Raw genomic sequence first — 12374 nt, forward strand, 5'->3', positions numbered from 1 at the left:
TTGTACTGTTGGCTGTCGGTAGGCTGCTGGTTCTTGATCCATAGGCGGGTGTGCTGTCGGGCTTCTTTGGCGCGCTGAAGATAGGTAGCAACGTCAAGATTCTCCTTGTCAGTGATGTGCGGCAGCATGGCGTCGAGCGTGGTCGTCGGGTTCCTGCCGTAAACCAGCTTAAACGGCGTGATCTGTGTTGCTTCTTGCACCGCCGTGTTGTAAGCGAAGCTTACGTCTGGCAGGACGGCATCCCAGGTCTTGTGTTGGACGTCGACGTACATTGCTAGCATGTCGGCGAGGGTCTTATTCAGGCGCTCCGTAAGACCATTCGTCTGTGGGTGGTTGGCAGTTGTACTCCTGTGCCTTGTCTAACTGTACTGCAGAATGGCTTGGGTGAGCTCCGCTGTAAAGGCCATTCCTCTGTCGGTGATGAGGACTGCTGGGGCACCAAGTCGCAGCAGGATGTTTTCGACAAAGAATTTCGCCACTTCAGCTGCGCTACCTTTCGGCTGAGCTTTAGTTTCAGCAAAGCAAAGCAGGTGAGGTAGTCCGTTGCCATGACGATCTACTTATTTCCAGATGTTTACGTCGGAAACGGTCCCAACAAGTCCATCCCGGTCTGCTGAAAAGGTCGGCAAGGAGGCTTGATCGGCTGTAGTAATCTCGCTGGCCTTGTGGGTGGTGTCTTGTGTCGCTGACAGTCTCTGCATGTCTTGACGTAACGGCAACGTCGGCGGTTAGGCACGGCCAGTAATACCTTTCTTGTATCCTCCCGAGCGTCCGGGAGAAACCGAGGTGCCTGGCGGTCGGGTCGTCATGTAGGGCACCTACTACTTCTGGACACAGCGCCGACAGAACAAGAAGCTAGTAGGTACAAAAATACTGTTCCTAATTCTTTTTTACTATTTATTCTCGACTTTATACATTTCGTACATTAAAGATCAGCAATAAAGTAATTTGACCACCTGGGAAAGTTTCTTTCAAAATAATTCGACCCTCAAAGGGTTGAATGTGTGCGTGTGTGACTCCTCGTCTGGCCGTCTCGCTCTTCCATCCTAGCTACAACATGGTGTCAGAAGAACAGGTTCTACCAATGGACATCGGCTTCTAGTCCTCCTCTGTGCAAAGAACGATGCCAGCAACGAAACGCCGGTGAGCTGCTCCCTATACGCACATCTCGGTACTCAAGCATTGTGACCCCATAAGTTCGAGACTATGGCGTCATTCGTAATTAAACCGTGGGACGCCTCAGCTTTTCGTCGCCAAACGAGTGGCCGAAGTGGAAACAAAGATTTTGTTTCCGAACCTCTTCAGGGTGGTGCATTAAGCCCGAAATGCGTTGAGTAGATGCGCTACTCTACGTCACTTTTGCTCTCTCAAGAGAACTCCAAGAAATTCGATGCAGTCGTGGAGCGGTTAAACAAATACTTTATCTCGTTAAGCAACGAAATCTTTGAACGAGCCAGGTTCAGCACCAGAGTGCAAAGATGGTGAGTCGGCCGAAGACTTCGGTACTGCAGTTCACAGACTTTCGAAAGACTGCGAGTTCGGAGCTCTTCATGAAGTTTGTGCGCGACCACCTCATAGTTGGGATAAAAGATAAGCAGCTATCTGCCAGGCTACACCTTGACGCAGACCTCGCTCTTCACTCCGTCCGCCAGATCAAGAGCATCCATCAGCAACAAGTCGAGCTCCGTCAGGAAGTGCCATGTGTGAACAAAGTTGTGTCCGCTCTGCAATCCCCTTGGGGTACTTCGAAACAGGAAAAAAGCAGCAGCTGTTCATACGGGGCAAACAAGCCATCTTCATTCTCCGGTAAAAACAGCATGCAGAAGCCATGCCTTTGGTGCAGTCAAGAGTGTCACCCTCGTACTCTGTGCCAAGCACGCTCGGAAGTCTGCAGGAATTACCGAAAAAGGGTCATTACGCCTCCGTATGCATGTCGCGGTGCCTTCATTGTGTCGAAACTCAACAAGTCAATTTAGAAGTTCCTTGGAGTAATCAAGACGTCGGATGCCGGAACGTGGAAGGCAGGTCTTTGTTAAAGGTCAGCCAGTAGATTTCAAAATTGACACTGGCTCCAACGAAACAGTCCTCCCGACGCAAGTGTTCCAGATGATCAAGGACAGATCTTTCTCTGCTCCTCCTCACCAACCATATGGTCCAGACGGAAAGCTTCTTCCAGCCACAGGAGTGGCACAACTCGAGCTCATCTACCGCGACCGTATGACTACTTGGAATGTCTACGTCTTAGATGAGGTCCGCACTCCGTTGCTAGGCATTGCCAGTGATCAAAGAACTCCATATGTTGACATTTGTAAAGGCCATTGCTGAGAAAGTAAATCCGAAAGAATTTCCAGCGTTGTTCCAGGGACTCGGCAAGCTGCACAAGGAACACCGAATTTAGCTGCAAGCAGGAGCGAAACCTTTCACGCTCAGCTCTCCGAGGCGCATCCCAATTCCTATGTACGAAAGGACAGTTAGAACTACAAAGAATGCAGAAACTTGGCATCATATCACCTGCTGACAAGCCGACTAAGTGGTTTGCACCAGTTGTAGTCGTCCCAAAGCCTTCTGGAGACGTGAGAATCTGCGTGGACTTCACAGAACTGAACCACCACGTTCTGAGAGAATGTCGTCTTATCCCTTGTGTGCAGCACACTCTCAAACTTCTTCATGGAGCTAAAGCGTTCTCCAAACTGGACGCTAACTCTGGATTTTGGCAAATTTCACTTTGTGAAGGTTCTGAAAAGCTTACCACGTTCATCTCGCCTTTTGCATGCTTCTATTTAACTGGTTACCATTTAACTGGTTACCTGCTCCTGAACACTTTCAGAAACAGATGTCATGCATTTTACAAGGCGTCAGTAGGGTTGTCTGTCACATGGACATCCTTATCTGGGGTTCGAATAAGCATGAGCACAAGGAGACGCTCAGAAATGTGCTGCAGCTACTCTTCAAGGCTGGACTGACATTGAACGAAACCAAATGCTTGTTTGATGTCCAGTGCCTCTCATTCCTTGGACACTGGCTAGACCAAGATGGAATACGACCCGACAAAAAGAAAGTTGAAGCCATTATGAAAATAGAGCCCAAGAAACAGGACCGAGCTGCAGAGAATTCTCGGAGTGTCAGCATACCTCGCCAGATTTGTTCCCAATCTCTCTGAAGTCCTTCAACCACTTACTCTTTCAAAGAAGCAAGAGTTTGCTTGGGATGCTCTACAACAGCAGGCGTTCAACAGATGGAAGTCGGTGCTCTCGTCTCGCCCTGTCCTTGGAATTTATTATTCACCGAGAGAAACGATCGGCACTACAGATGCATTGTCCTTCGGACTTGGTGCATTAAACCGGCAGAAGCAAACGAATGGCATGTTTTCTGTTATCGCTTATGCTTCACGATTACTCTCGGAGACCGAGAAGCGATACTCCCAAATCGAGAAAGAGGCTCTTGCTTTAGTCTGGGCATGTGACAAGTTCGGCGATTATCTTGTCAGCAAGCTGTTCAAGCTGGAGACGGACCATAAGCCGTTAGTTCCCATCTTCACTTCGAAGAGCCTTGACGACCTGACACCCAGATTAGAGGCTAAAGATGAGAATGATGTGATACCAGTACGAGATTGCATATGTTCCAGGCAAAGACCTTCTGGCTGCAGACACTCCTTGCAGAGCACCTCTCCAAAAGATAGAAGACACATAGGTCAAATAAAACGTGGAAGCTTTCTTATGCTCTTTGAAAACCTCTTTACCCATAAAGGAGCACTGCCTTCAATGGTTAAAGGCATCCCAACAAACATAATTGTGCACAGCTTTGCTGGTGGAGTAAGAAAGTGGCCCTCCAGGCAAGATTTACCAGTGGCCCTAAAACCCTTCTATGAGCATCGAGACCAGCTCACCCTGGGAAACGATTTATTCCTCTACGCTGCTCGAGTTGTCGTTCCGGCTTCTTGCCAAAATGAAGTCCTAAGACTCTTACATGAAGGACACTTCGGCATAAGACACTTGCTCGAGCCAGATTGTCTGGTGGCCCAATATAGGAGCTCATGTCACGTCCCTAGTGAAGCAATGTCAGCAATGCGTCAAACAAATAACAGGAAAATGCCACTAGAAGGTTCCGAATTTCCAGAAAGACCCTGGCAACGCATTACAATGGACCTGTTTCACTATAAGAACCAGTGGTAGTTGATAGCAAGATTATTATTCAAGATACCCTGAACTGGCTTGGCTCGAGAAGCTTACGTCCACAGCTGTAGTCAACCACTGCAAGTCATTTTTTGCGCACCACAGGATTTCTGAGGATGTTGTTCCTGACAACGGCCCGCACTTTTTGTTGACTGAGTTTTCACTCTTCGCTCAGGACTACGCCTTCAAGCACATTACCTCTAGCACTTGCTATCCTCAGGGCAGTGGACTTGCTGAGGCTACGGTAAAAATCAACACTTCCATGACAAAGATGAAAGGCCCTTACTTGACGCTTCTAGCTTACAGGTCAACTTTTTTGAAGAATGGGTATAGCCCTGTGGAACTACTGATGGGTCGTCGGCCAAGAACCAAGCTTCCTCTTAGTTCCACCGAGCTGACACCCAAACTGCCGGATCAAGAGAGCCTTTGGAAGTTCGAGGAACAGTATCGGAAACGTCAATGGAAAGACATCGACAGATGTCAGAGTCCACGACCTGCCGGAGCTATTCTACGGAGACGTCTGGTTGACAGACCTCTAGTGCAAAGCGACAGTACAAGCCCCAGCCGATGAGCCTCGGTCCTATTGGGTTAACACAGACACTGGTGCTGTACGCAGGAACATTACCCAGCTAGTTCGCTATTCCCCTGCTAAAACCAACACAGAAAGTGTTTGTATCAGTGATGGTGTAGCAGATGCCCGTTCATGTTGCCAAGACAGTTCCCACATGCATACTAGAAGTGGGAGGTGTGTGAAGCCGCCTGCTGCAGTGAACTTCACTTGCTCTGTTGGGTATATGTAGATGTTGTATATGCTGCCATCTAGTGAAAGCGGGAAGACATAGTTCCCCGTGACGGTGCGTGGTTGGTGATCTGGCAGCGCACACTCTTCTTCTGGAGATAAGCACGTCTGAGAGACTGTATGTGCATATGTGACTCCTCGTCTGGCAGGCTCGCTCCTCCTTCCTGGCTACAACATTCACAGCGCCGTATACTGTCTGCAGACAATCTTTTTTCACCAAGCCCAATGTGTTGTTCAGGACCCCTTTGAGCATCCCGTTTGGATTTGAGCTCATATTTGGTATGTCATAAAATTGTAACAGGCTAGAAGAGGTTAATATACACAATAAAAATAATTACAAAATTAATGTTTTGGACATTGCATTCATGCAGTTTTTCTTATGTAGCTTAATTATAGTTGACTTCCTGGAATTTCACTTTGATGGGACCGATGGAATTGAACTGTTTGGAGAGTCGAATTAGAAGGCAGAAATAATTTCAAACAGCTTTGCTTTATACTGCAGTGTAACCTGCAGTGTAACCAACCAAATGTAACCTGCAAATTATAACAATGTGCCTCTGATTCTGCCTATGAAGAAACGATTAAATCTACTGAGTTTACCTTCACAGAATGGAAATTTGTTGATGCCTAGTGCCCCTTTCAGTCATCCCTCACAGCCTACTCTTGATCTTTGTGGATCATGACATCCTATGCATGGTCATCTGCTTTTGATAGAGCATTCCTTGAACGACTCCACAGCCGTCATGAACGGGATGGCAGACCATGCTAGTTGCTTTGCTAGTCCCTTTGCTAGTTCATCATGCATTCCAAGGCCTCTAAATGCTAAAAACACATGATGTACCTTTGTTGTGACTAGCTTAGCACGTAAAATTTCTTTTGAATGAGCAGCGTATCATTACAGCCAATCAATGAGAAAACTTGTTCTTTCCTCACCTTGTAATAAGCATGGTGATGCTGGCTATGGCCAATGCCACAAATGCACTTTCGGATTCACATTTGCTTGTAATATCCTGGCAATTTTGCACGCATTTTGGAAAAACGGCAGTTCTTAAATATAAGTACATGTTTTCTTGGTTCTTAGAACCTGGCATATATGGTAAACATTCATTGTGAGCTGCCGTTTGTCAGCCTGCCAGCCTGCCAGCCACAAATTTTCAGCCTGCCAGGGGCAGGCTGAAAATTTGTGACAAGATACTGTACTTTCAGCACTTCAATGTCCTTAGTCAGTGTATTTGAGCATGTGCATGCTGACCAATAGAGTTCTATTTTCAAGTTATTTATTGCTCACATCAAGATATACATTGTGTATGGTATAAGGGTGGAGCCCTATAAGCATAGTGCACGCCGATGGCAGCACCACTGGTGGCGGCCTTGCGCAGAACGCACGGGAGAGGAGCGAGCCGCGCGCCATAGCACGCCGTAGTTTGTTGTGTCGCTGATAGTGCTTCTCCGTATTATTCGTGTTCTCAGAGCAAAATAGGCAACACCCTTTGCATGTGTGGGATGGCCAAAGCTTCAAGGAATGTCGAAGAATTGTTGCAGGGTGGGGGACTCAAATACCGGCGAGAATGTGCCGGCGATACGGTTCTAATCATTCCCTGCAAAGCCTCATCAGCAGGAGCAACAGTAGCAATGGATTGTTGCTTCGACGGGAAATTGTTCTCATCCTTTCCTTTGTCGCTTCGGTGTTATTTTTTTTTTTTACTCTATCATAGTTAGACACGTAAGCGACGAAGTTCGTGTGCAGTGCAGCATGCGGTTTAAAGCCATTTCACTAAAGTTCTGAATGCCGTTTGCCGCTTATGTTGTTTTCCGCTTCTTTACCACGTTGGGCTAGCTAGGCAGCATGACTGCATGAGCGCATTGTGTTGTATGTTAAAGCTACAGAAGTTCGCAAGAACTGAAATTGTTAGTTTTATGTGACCCGGTAAGTCCTCGCACCAGCTGTCGCACACTTCATGTTTTTACATCTATTTTATGCGTGGCTTCGCACATGTTTAACTGTTGCTAGTTGCTTCATGCATAACTCTTGTTGATTCTTTTAAGCTGCGAGGTTTTCACCCTGCCTTGTTTGTAAAGGGTATAATACACGCTGTGTCTTATCGGAATGACACCAAGCAAGTGCTTCTTTAATAGCTTTATTCATTTCGCCCGAGGGCATCTTAGACATTGTGGTTTTTTGGGAAATCTGTTAAGAAAATAGGTAGCTCAGGGTGAGAATTGCTAATAGTTGCTGCATATGGTATTTTTGTTCCATATTTCGCTGAATAGTTCGCGTCATGTTTGGTAAGTCACCACACCTTGATGCTGTCTGAGCAGACTTAACACGCCAGGGATTTGTTTGTTTTACAACGTAGTCGCTTCTTGCAAGTGAATTTTGTACTCAGCTGAATTATTCATTATTATGCTTACTCCGCAGAGAACTAAACTTTGCCTTGCCGCCAGCGCTCATCTACTTTGACTGGCGCTGCTCTGCCTTTAAATATATCATGTGGCACCTCTCTCTAGTAACATTAAAAAGAAGTACTGAAATGTTAGTCAGACTTTAGCTTTGTACATTTCCAAGCAGCTCCCTTGGGGAATTTAAAATTGCAAAAACTGCAGCGCAAACGGCAGTTCATCAGCGGTACAGTGCTAACATGCACTTTTATTAACCCGTGCATTTGTTGACTTCGTTGAATCGTGTACGCGTTTCTATCAATAAATTCGCAACTACTCTTCTTCAGGCGACTTTGACTACACTTATTCGGCGACGTCACATGTACTCATCGGCAGAAAAATCGCAACGGCATATGCAGACATCGCACCCTGCGGATTTGTTTTCTAAGTCTGCACTAACGATGGGTGCTTATTATTGAGGTACAGAAACAGCATTACGGCAAGGCTAGAATTAAAAAGAGAAAACACGGTCGAGACATCGCATTAGTCAACAAAATTTGTCGGCTAGTTCACATGAGCTCCACTTCATGTAAATGGTCTTCATGGCGTTTGTCTGCGGGACGCACCTGGCACGTATGTGGACCATGTTGTCCCAAACACCGGTAACATCAGGTTCATACCCGCTCCCACAGAGGTCTGCGTCTTCCCTACAGCTGTCACTGCAGAAGCAGTCTGGCGCCCGAACAAAGGACAAATCGCAGCCGCGAACTTCAGCCACCCTTGCTGCAAAGCATTGTCGTCTGCTACTGCTCCCGCGCGTACTGTTGGAAGCGCCTGCTAGGTGGCTATCAGTGCCGCCTCTATAGGCGGTGCACGAGGTGTATAACTCTTGTAGGAGTTGTGAAGGAGACCCCTATGTTATGTGCTGTTATATAAACACTAGAGCATGTGAGAAAAAAAAAAGACAATGTGTGAGACAGTAAAATATTGTACATGCTCATTGAGCAAGTGGCGTGAGCATAAAAAAGCGAGTTAGTTTTGTGGCTGATAATTGGCTGTTGTGCTGTTAGATCTGTTGGTAATTTATACCAGAGCTTCGATGGCGGCATGTGAGATTGTTAATGACCCATAATTGGTGCGAGATTTTAGAATGGTTAGCATATTGAGGTTACTGATCATAGTGGGTATGTGGTATTTTGATAATTTTTCAGAAGGACATAATATAATTTTGTGCATAATTTTCTTAAGCAAAACGAGAATGTGGTAATCAATGCAGTGTTTCATGGATAGTATATTAATGGGTACGCGAATGTGATTTATTGATTTATCTTTTTAGGAAGAGAATAGCTCAAAACACTGTATTTTGTGCTGCAATAATTGGCAGTAAAGTGGTAAGGTACGCAAGTCCATATATGGTAATAGCATTTGTAGTATGTGAATGTATAAAAACTGGCCTAAAGAGTATGGAGTGTGTTCAAAGGAAATATGTAACGTAGTTCATGCAGTATTAGGATTTTCTTATAGATGGTTGGTGTAGTTTAATGGATATGTTTATGCCACTTTAGTTGACTGTCGGGGTAGACGAAAAATTTCGTCTCATTAACTTTGTAAAGGAGAGTTGTTGAAGTTTAATCATTTAGTGTTCTTTAGTCGGGTGTTTTTTGCACCGAAAACTACATAGGTAAATTGTTCTTGTGAGAAGAGTTAGATTGAAGGCGGTTAGATAGATTTAACAGGACATCATTGCCTTTTTTTTAGATTTGTTTCCCTGCCATCTTTCAGGAAAATATTCGTATTGTACATGTATAAAATGCTGTCTTCTGAGGGATAGTCGGGTAAATATACGTATGCTACAAAAAGAAAAGGGCCGAATATGGATCCTTGAGGAATTCCACTATAATAATTTAGGATGACGACATATTGTTTATGACATACTGCTGCCAGTTTCTCAAATATGTGCTAATTAGGCTTGAGGGTCCTCTACGAATACCATACTGTTCACAAGACCAAAAGCCTTAGCTACGTCAATGAAAATACCCAGGGTTGATCAATTTCTTTCTAAGCTTACTTTAGTTCTTTCCACAATGTTAATTCACACTGTCTCAGTCAACTTTATGTGTGTGCTTGCGTGCCACTATATTTCATTAGTTGCACCATTTGTGCATCGTGCTATGCTCCATAGCATGTATACTACAAAAACAAGCCCTTGTTTTAATTCGAACTGCTTTTCATTCGAACAAATTTTGAGGCACCTTCGAATTCAAATTATCGAGATTCAACTGTATAAGGCTTCTGGCTGCTTTATCTTGTGGTATTTCAATAATGAGTACTTCACACCATATAGATTTAAAAGCTGTTTTTTTAACTCAGTATATTGAGTCTTACGTAAAGGACTTGACCCCCCCCCCCCCCCCCCCCGCATGCAGTTTCTTTACTTGTGGTACTTGACAGCAAGCCTTGTCTACAAACGAGCTCCAGGTGAAAGCTAGGGAGTGGATGTGTTTGACAAGTGTTTTCAGATAGTAACCAAGTTTCTGATAAAGCAATGAAGTGAAACGTGTGGTGTGATGTTGCGCAAAGGTCAACAAATTCATTGTAATGTTTCTGGAGGCTCCTTATGTTTAGATGCAGTATGAGAAATCAGATGAATTAAACAACTGATTATGAACTGTTCATGGTTCCAGAAGTTCAAACGTCATCTTCACGTTTGATCACGTTCGTATTGCCTGGTGGGGGCCAATTTCAAGATAGAAATAACGAAAATCGTTGCTTATAGAAAGGAGGCTGGCTGGAACCTTCAGCCATGATCAAATGAACCGGAGTTGAATGCACAGATGTTTACTGTGTAGGTTACATATTGATTTAAATGGCACTACATACACCAGAGCAGATAAGAGCTGTGAATTGATCTCACTGGCACCCTGGCATTCACACCAAGAAATTCTCAGTAACCTGCAGATGTGTATGTGGAAGTTCCTGCATCATGCTGCACCACAGTATAAAAACATCAAATATTTGCATCATAATGCATCAGTATAAAATTGAGGCCTGGTGGTACTCTCAGAATTATCAGTCATGTCTATATTTCATTCTCATTACCTCTTGTGCCTTTGTAATAAGTGGCTGAATGAGGGAGTGAAAGAGAGAAAAGAAATTGTGAATTCATGTAGAATTGTCATGGTGTCCATTTCTTGGAATGTAAGGGTTTCTAAGTTTCTCTTTAGGCTTCCATATCCAAGTTTCATCACCTCAGGTTTGGATTATGCTCTTGTGCACATTGTCGCATGCTTTTCACTGTTTCACTGTGTCTATCTTAATGAAGCACAGTTCTACAGAGTCATGAACTGGATGTGAAAGATAGACTGTGCCACCCTTTCCTCGTGGCAGGTACCGCATCACCAAGGACATCAGCTTCCCGTTCCGCATCATCCCACTGGTGCGTGAAGTGGGCCGCACGAAGATGGAAGTCAAGGTGGTGCTCAAGTCCAACTTTAAGCCATCTCTCATAGGGCAGAAGATTGAGGTCAGTGCCATAAGGTGCATCACTCAATGTGTGGCATGATTGAAATGTACGTCAAGTTTTTCAAGAGACTGCACAAAAAAGGAAGTGATGCATGACATCATCACAATGCATTATGTGCCGTGGCACCATTATTAAATTACATTCCTTGAGGACTTGCTTCCTGTACATTAGAATCTCATTCGTACATTTTAGGAAAGAATGTGAGAAAAGAAACGTACTAACTGGGAAAGTACTTGATCCAAAGTTACTAAAAAATATGGCAGACCAAACTGTACCTGAAATCTACCTAACGGGAAGCGTTGTATGCATCGTTACAGCGCGAAACTCCATGTGCAGAGCCAGTGGGGCTTGAGCGGCGGGTGAGACATGCATTGTCATTTTTGCAGCTTCTGTAAGCTTACATTTGTGCTTCTCGAATTGACCTAGATCAGGAGCTTCTTTGAGTGGGGTATTTTGGCAGGAAGTATTGACATGCCCACTCGGCGGGAATCCCTGCGGTACGAGATGCTGATGCGACAGGCTTTGTTTGGTGTTGCGTAGCCGTAGTGTTTTAAGTGATGGGATACAAAAACGAAATCAAGCTGGTGGGGGACACTGATATTGCGAGAGTCAGGGTGTCTGCCAACCGGGAATTCTCAGGGAATTTGAATAGTCTGGAAATACTCGGGGAAAACTCAGGGAATTTTTGCTTCTATCAGGGAAAATTAGCTGTACTTTTATTGAAAGGGAACGAAAGTCGTGGTAATGCTGGCTTCAGTAACAGACGAATCGCAATGAATCGTGGTTGACACCGTGTCATCGGCACAAGGTATTGCCAGACTCATTAACGACAGATTTTCCAGAAGCCCGATTTTTTGGACATGCCCGATAATTCGCGCAGTTTCGCGGCACCACCACATACTCCATAGAGTCAATGTATATTGCTCTGACTGCAAGTCTTAAATGGAATTAGGCAAAGCCACCACTGCTGTCATTTCAATGGTCTCGCCGCCTCGAACCGGTGCTCTCGTACGCCGATGCGCTGGCAGCCGTAGCCACCACCGCGGCAGCGTTAGGCCTAGCTGTTTCTACATTCCCTATTAAGCTTCTTGCCGTGCGGTTCCGTGTTTTTCATTGAAATAATTCGCCGCTGTCAGCAATGGCACCGACTCTGCCTTTGTAATCCTGGCAATTGGCTTCGAAGCTCGCAGAGCACAGCGCGTTGCGTAATGTCAGTCTCCGAAAGTTAGCTTCGCCTCAGTAGAGCATTGTTACGCGGTGAAGCATAACAAGCGATGGAAGGGGCATTTGTCACGGGACACAGTAGGTATTCCTTAATTAAATTATGGGGTTTTACGGGCCAAAACCACTTTCTGATTATGAGGCACGCCGTAGTGGTGGACTCCGGAAATTTTGACCACTTGGGGTTCTTTAATGTGCACCTAAATCTAAGCACACGGCTGTTTTCGCATTTCGCCCTTATTGAAATGCAGCCGCCGTGGCCGGGATTGATCCCGCGACC

At 45.2% G+C, this 12374-nt stretch overlaps 1 protein-coding gene across 2 annotated transcripts in view; it reads left to right on the forward strand.

The window, feature by feature from the left end:
- AP-2mu (adaptor protein complex 2, mu subunit) overlaps positions 1 to 12374 on the forward strand; it is an 80093-nt gene that overhangs the window by 31206 nt on the left and 36513 nt on the right. For both annotated transcript variants that reach the window (XM_075687026.1, XM_075687027.1), the window contains exon 6: positions 10738 to 10873. In XM_075687026.1, coding sequence (XP_075543141.1) covers positions 10738 to 10873 — 136 coding nt within the window. The remainder of the gene's footprint in view (positions 1 to 10737; positions 10874 to 12374) is intronic.

This window comes from Dermacentor variabilis, chromosome 3 (genome assembly GCF_050947875.1).
Source record: "Dermacentor variabilis isolate Ectoservices chromosome 3, ASM5094787v1, whole genome shotgun sequence".
Taxonomy (NCBI): domain Eukaryota; kingdom Metazoa; phylum Arthropoda; class Arachnida; order Ixodida; family Ixodidae; genus Dermacentor; species Dermacentor variabilis.